Source organism: Empidonax traillii, unplaced genomic scaffold (genome assembly GCF_003031625.1).
Source record: "Empidonax traillii isolate 1590-97213 ecotype Southwest subspecies unplaced genomic scaffold, ASM303162v1 scaffold1108:size182476, whole genome shotgun sequence".
NCBI classification, from domain to species: Eukaryota; Metazoa; Chordata; class Aves; order Passeriformes; family Tyrannidae; genus Empidonax; species Empidonax traillii.
This window is the reverse complement of record NW_020956301.1, coordinates 18727-25256: the sequence shown is the minus strand read 5'-3', so window position 1 is coordinate 25256 and position 6530 is coordinate 18727. Positions and strand designations below refer to the sequence as shown.

The 6530-nt window shown below is 41.9% G+C and overlaps 2 protein-coding genes across 14 annotated transcripts in view; one reads left to right on the top strand and one right to left on the bottom strand.

Moving 5' to 3' along the window:
• Positions 1-3045, top strand: part of LOC114068669 (mediator of RNA polymerase II transcription subunit 1-like) — a 29145-nt gene extending 26100 nt beyond the window's left edge. For 9 of the 10 annotated variants that reach the window (XM_027904980.1, XM_027904981.1, XM_027904982.1 and 6 more), the window contains 4 exons: positions 305-500; positions 828-923; positions 1348-1456; positions 2382-3045. In XM_027904980.1, coding sequence (XP_027760781.1) covers positions 305-500; positions 828-923; positions 1348-1456; positions 2382-2697 — 717 coding nt within the window. In that variant the 3' untranslated portion in view covers positions 2698-3045. The remainder of the gene's footprint in view (positions 1-304; positions 501-827; positions 924-1347; positions 1457-2381) is intronic. The other variant, XM_027904975.1, reaches the window with a different exon arrangement.
• YAE1 (YAE1, ABCE1 maturation factor) overlaps positions 1-5946 on the bottom strand; it is a 26657-nt gene extending 20711 nt beyond the window's left edge. Inside the window, exons 1-4 of one of the 4 annotated variants that reach the window (XM_027904987.1) lie at positions 5122-5636; positions 4544-4665; positions 3904-4172; positions 654-1580 (exon numbers count right to left, since the gene is read on the bottom strand). In XM_027904987.1, the coding sequence (XP_027760788.1) occupies positions 1570-1580; positions 3904-4172; positions 4544-4665; positions 5122-5238 (519 nt within the window). In that variant the 5' untranslated portion in view covers positions 5239-5636 and the 3' untranslated portion in view covers positions 654-1569. Of the gene's footprint in view, positions 1-653; positions 1581-3574; positions 4173-4543; positions 4666-5121 lie in introns of those variants that run through there. The other 3 variants (XM_027904984.1, XM_027904986.1, XM_027904983.1) reach the window with 3 other exon arrangements.
• Between the last annotated feature and the right edge of the window lie 584 nt (positions 5947-6530).

Sequence of the window (6530 nt, the reverse complement as noted above, 5' to 3'; positions counted from 1 at the left end):
TGGTCTCTAACATTTCTATAGCCTAAAGGACTCTCAGAAACAACTGGAAGGATTGATGGTACTTGAACTCCTGGCCACTTGGCTCTAGGTACATTCACCTAATTTGAATGCGTTTGAGAAGGAGAGAGGATCTCATTTAGCTTCTTTATCTAAGCATTCTACTTTTAAAGAAGTGCAGAGACATGATGGACGTGTTAGAAATTTATATTTCAAAATTATTCTTGTTGTCAGATTTTGCAGTTGCCTGTTAACATCAAACTTTCCTGTTTCCAGTGCTTGAAATATCACCATATTTGTTGCTTAGTCTCTTCCAGATTGCCCAAAGCACTGTTACTTCATAAACAAAGACTCAGAAAAATCAGATTTAGCAGGAGCCTTGGTCAGTAGAATCCCATTTAGCCATCCAAAGTGTGTGCCTGGTGTAATAGAGATTCTTCGACATCAAGTGGCATTTAACACTCTTATTAGCAGCTGTGTCTCTGACAAGCATATAAATGAAGGTAAATTGTGTGGTTGGAAGTGATGGCAGAGAATTAGAGAGAAACTATCCTCTAAGCTGGGTGTTAACAGATTTTACTGCTCCCTTGCCAAAACTGTCATTACTTGTGAAGTGTGGTAAATGATAAAAAAATTCTCAACACTGTATTGAGTTATTTTTTTTTACTATCTCCTAGGCCCGACACTTCTAGAAGCATAAACTAACTTGTCAAAGTAATGAATAATTAGATTCTACTGCATCAGTATTTTTTAAATTCTGACGTATGTTTCAGCCAAAAAGAGTCCAGATTCAACAGGTGGATATCACTAAACAGTAATTTTATTTCTAGATGATTCAGAACTGCTTTACTTTGAAGTGGTACCACACAGGAACACCAGCTTTTGTGTCTTTTTCCCTCATCCCGTGGAAGAGAATTTAGCCTGTGGTACGTGTGGAATAATTGATACTGTCCTCTTTACTTAGCTGGCAAGGGTCTTGGTTCTATGTAGGCTCTTGCATTATGCTTCTCAGTAACAAATAAATTCTAAGGGCCCCTCTCAGTGGTGTGCAGGCAATGAAAAACACAAAGTATCACCTGTGTGTCAACTGCTTACAGGTATTCTGTACTCAGAATAAAACAGAAAGTAGATGAAAATCCTGTTTTGTCTTGATCTGCATTTAATGAATAAATGGTAACTTCTATTTGTGATTTAAGTGTATTAAGAAAAAGCAAGGCACGCAGATGCACTGCTGCAAACCCCGGCCCACTGACTTCAGTCTTACATCTCCTCAAGCGTCAAAATGAAAGGATGATTTTCAATGTTTGTAAGTATTTCAAAACAAGCCTTTTTTGTTCTGTTCCTTCTTAGTGATAATTGATGTTATAACCTCCAGAGAAGTCCACTGTCACCTTCAGTTAAATCCTCAAGATCCAGCTCTAAATTGCAGTGATGATTTCATAGCAAGAGCTGTGAAGCGGTAAGTAGTTTTATTTTATTCCGTAACAGTTGGAATGAACATCAGCTGTCCATTTAATGGAAATATCACGTGTGTTCATAATGCCATAAACTCAGCAACTGGAAAACTTCACTCTAGGAAGAAGCTGTAATACAGCAGTGGGAATAAGTTATTTCAGTGTCTTAAGTATCTCTTTCAAAATTTTTAAACGTTAATAGTGATCAAGTGTTTCTGGTAGAAAGCACATGGGGGCAGGGAAAGACTTTTGAATGAAGAGCTTTATCATTTACGCTTTTCTCTTTTGTAAATATGCTCTTCTGAAGACATGAGCTGGTGACAGTCTCATGACTAGTATAACTCAGAACAGCATGGAAAGGTCTTTTTACACATCTACCTAACAGCAGTCAGTGCTTCTTTTCAGAACAAAGTGCCGTAAGTACGCACACTACTGTTATCTGTTTGAAAACAAGATGATCAGTGTAGGCTGGATTTTGAACCCAACTTTAAACTGGGTAGTATTTAACTGGAACCACGTTAAGAGTGGGGAAAAAACCTCCTTCAGTGTAGACAGTGTTTTAGAAAAGATATGCCCTCTGTCTTACAGAAAACATGAAAGTTACAAAGCTCAGCAACAATGAATATATCTCAACATTATTAGTTTAGGTTTTCATCAGAAGCACCCTTATGACTTTTTTTCTGACCAAACCCTCCCCTCTGTCAAAACTTCTTTGCACCACTAAGTTCAAAGATTAAGCACTGTGTTTGTGGTGCAGCACGCCTAGTTTATATTGTGGTTACAACATAACACCCGGTTTTATGAGGCAAAAAGATGCAAAGAGGTAGAGCTGGTTTTTATTCTGGTGTCAGCCACAGTTTAAAAAACAGAAGTATTTTAATGAATGGATGCAGTCTGTAGTAGTGACTAATGTGTCATTTCCTCCTTCAGCTGCATGTCAGTCCCAGTTGTCATGAGAGCTATTTTCAGGAATGCTGCCAAGGTGAAAGCCGATAGTGAAACACAAGACATGGATGTAGACACAAAACAACCACATGAACCTGAGCAAATTACAGATTCTAATAGTCTCAAAGAAAGCCCTTCCGTGGCTGGTCAGCACGATTTGGTAGTGACAGATAAGCCAAGTATTACAGACAGCACAGAAGAAAATCTCTCCACAGCCAAACTGGAAACTCTGGATGATAGCACGGAAAAAAGTAACCTCTCACCAAGAACAGAAGCTCTGTGCAGAGCAGAGGAAAATTAATTCCGTAGCTAGCGTAGAAGCTGTTATGACAGACAAATAAAATCTATTGTTTGATAAGCAAAAAGAAAGTCTACTTAGTAATTTGTGAAAGGTGTTTTCTCTTTGCACAATATGAAATACGTAGAAGTAACACCCTTGAATTTGCATTTTTAAACATTCAAATTTGGAAAGTCTAACACTCCTCTAGTAACCTTTATTCCACCACAGTATGGAAGAAATCTGTTTATTATACATAGAATCATAGAATCATAGAATGATACAGTCTATAACACACACATGCACTTGTAGAAAAGTAATGTTTATCCACATCAACATTACGCTGAATAAATTGAGAAAAAGGTACTTGAATAATTTTGTACAGGCACAATTAATGCAGACAGCCCTATTTGTCCACTATTTTAGAAACAGGTCCAGTAAGACTCTTAACTGCAGTTTTCTTTACCCCTACAGTAAAAGAGGTACTGAATGGCAACCAGACTTACACTCTACCACCTCTGTGACAGGATAACTGTATCTTTAGCAAGAAAACTGTAAACTCAGGTTCTGAAAATCAAGTAATTTTTGCCTTAGTTTTTTCTCTGGCCTCAAAGTATGAAAGTGTTTTGGGGGGGTTTTTTTGGATTTTTTTTTTCAAGTATAGTCAAGTTGACTGTTCCAAATTTTAGTTTGTCTCTGTCTAGACCTGCTTTGTCTCAGATATGAAGGAGGGTTAAAAGCAACTTAAAACAACCAAACTCTTAACTTACTATAAAACAGTTTAATTAGTGTAAAATGGAGGCATTCACCAAGAAAAAACCTCCTGAACTGAGCAATTTACAAGTACAGTTAAGGCAAGCAACATGAAAATGAATCAAATACAGAATGCTGGCACAGTGGGGGTTTGCCAGGAGCCAAAAGCATAGTAAAGATTTACAATAATTACTTGCACTGGAAAGTATCGAGATCAGATCTTCCTAAAGCAAAGTGATGCATCAGCCTGTACATGGTCCACAAAGTGAGAATCAAAACCAGTTGAGATAATTTTAAGTACCGTGAGACAGAAAAACTAACGTTCCAGTTGCTGGACATGATGGAGTATATCCAAGGGTAAGTCCAGTTGCTCTAGAAGCCAAAGAGTCTGCTTTTTAACCCAAGCAAGCGTTGACCTTTCAGGATCTGTGCAGAGGTTTGCCTTGCTGCACTCAGACTGCAAGGAACCAGCCTCACCGTTATTTCTACAAATGTTTTCACCAGAGCAGCCACCGTCCTCCTGTCTTCCATCTGTAACTTCCTTGTGCTCTGTCCCAGCTGAAGCTGTGTGATTAAGGTCCATGTCCTCAACAGAGTCTAAAACATGTCTAAGATGTAGCTGTTCTTCAGCAGAATTCAGATACTTGAGCACATCTTCTTCATGCTTCCCAACCACATCAAGAAGATTATTTATCTTATTTAAAGCAGAATCATGTCCATTAAAATGACACCAGGATAAGAGAGCACTGAAAAGTGAACAAAACCAAAAGTGATTATATGTATCTACACAGACCTCCAGTTGGCGAAGACAGATAACAATGTGCCAAGGTATCAATGCTGTGATATCAATGCTATGTAAGTGTATGTTTCATTCACATTTTATGGATAATTCAAGCAACAGAACTAAATATTAAGCTTTAAAGATGTAGATTCAGTTAATTCTGGAAGAGCGACTGAAGGAGGTTTTTCAGTAATGGTCACTCTACACCCAGGTAGGCAGTTTTACAATGCACTTTTTTTTTTTTTTTAAATTAAAACAAACAAAAAGCTGCATGCATATTCCCTTCATACACACACACACACACACACACTTGACCTTAAGGAGTTTGTGACCTACTTCAGGGTTCCTTTGAACTGGCCACATGTAATCATCAGCTCGGCACCGTGTCTGTAACCTTGATTAAAGCCTTTCTGGAGTGCAAGTTCTTTCCCAGCCTCAACTCCATCCCTGTAGCCTTCCTATAATAAGAGCAGTGAAACAGGTTGTTCACAAGATGGCAAATTGTACCTATGACAAATGCATAACAATAAAAAAAGTTTTAACAAGTATTCAGTCCCTTAAATTACAGCTTCTAGATTTGAACATCCCTCAGAGCTGCACGCCCATTGCCAAATCAAAACATGCTTTTTGCAGTGCCTTGTGATTTACTGACCTGTAAGGTCCAGCTCTTTTCCAAAAGGAGCCCCAGAAGAAGTGTCTTCTGGTAAAAGAGTACTTTGCTGTGATGACTACTAAGAAGAGTTTCTGTAAATTCCTGCTACATTTTCCTGATATTTAGAAGAAACTAAGCCACAATAACTTTTGAGCGGCCACTCTTACTTTTCCCTTTGGGTCATCCATATGTATATCGAGGTACGTACCAGTAAATCTAAAATTAGGCTAAAAAGACCATTAAATCATTTTTATAGAAATACCTTCAATCTTTTTTTCATGGTGCTGTTCCATTCCTTCTGTAGTAGATACATCTCATCTGCATCTTCATCAAATATATCCTCATTGGATCGGCTGACTGCAGCTTGCACCCAGGACATGACAGCAGTGTCCTCTGTTTATCTGGTAAAAAAAAAAACACTGGAAAACTCCCAGAAGTCCCTCTGGTGAAGTGTCAGATTAGAAGTACGGGCAAAAAATGTGAGTTCTGACGAGAAGCCAGGTATGGAGCTGATCGTTCAACCTGTACGTGGAAGCTTGGTGCTGTTTGCCACTGCGGTGCACCTGTCAAGAAAAGACGGATCATCACTCATGAAGCAACTTCTGAGATTTATGAGAGCAACTTAAAGAGAGTTTCTTCCCATCTTAGGGAAGTGACACACATATGCACTTAGGGCATATAGATATATATATATGCCGAGTTAACGTTCCTAAATGCTGCTGGCTCTCGGACAGCTGGATGCCAACAGCAGCTGATGAACACCCCCTTCAGCTTCCCTGTGGTGCCCTAAGTTGCACAGACAGGTTATATGTATATACACATTTCTCTCTGTTTGTGTAGTGTACCTACACTATGACCTACGCGCAGGTAATCACCTACAGACTCAGTAACTGGAAAGGACTCTCACCTTTGATTTTCAGTTTTCTGGGTACGCCAAATACTTAACAATCTTACAAATCTTGAAGAGTCCTTTATATTTTTAATAAAAAACTAGCAAGTTCTACTGCAGGGGAAAGGAGAAGCTTTCGGATTATTTCGGCTTTTCCAATGTAGAAAACCTTGAGAAGCCTCTCACAACTAATTCATTTATGCCGCTGGAAATGTTTACAATCCACAGACGCTGCTCCTTGCAGAGAAGGGAACCGAGGGCCCGGGGACAGCACGGGCTGGAGTCCCGCAGCCGCACCCTGCCGTCCCCAGCTGCCCAGAAGCGGCCGCGCTGCGAGGAGCCTTCCTTCTCCCCCTCCCGGCGGCAGATGCTGCCCTCCCTTCGCCTCGCCTCTCCGCGGAGCCCACGCAGCCCCCGTCGGCCGCCCGGCCCCTCACCCCGGCCATCACCCCGGCCCTCAGCGCGGCCGCCCGGACAGCCCGCCGCGCCGCTCCTCGCCTGCCGCCATCTTGGCTGAGGGCTGACGAGCGCCGCTGCCGCCGGAAGCAGCGGGGCGGCGGCGGCCATGTTGGACAAGGGCAAGCTCCGCGGAGCCCCCGGGGAACGGCCGTCATCTCGGCCGGCAGCGCTCTGACGTCAGAGCCCGGGAGACGCTGGCGGCGCCATGCTGAGTGAGGGCGCAGCCCGCCCTCGGGGCGCGGCGGGGTCCGGCTGTGGGAGGGGATGGAGAGGCTGCGGCGGCTGCGGGCATCTCCCCTCCCGCCCTCAGGGGACAGCCGAGT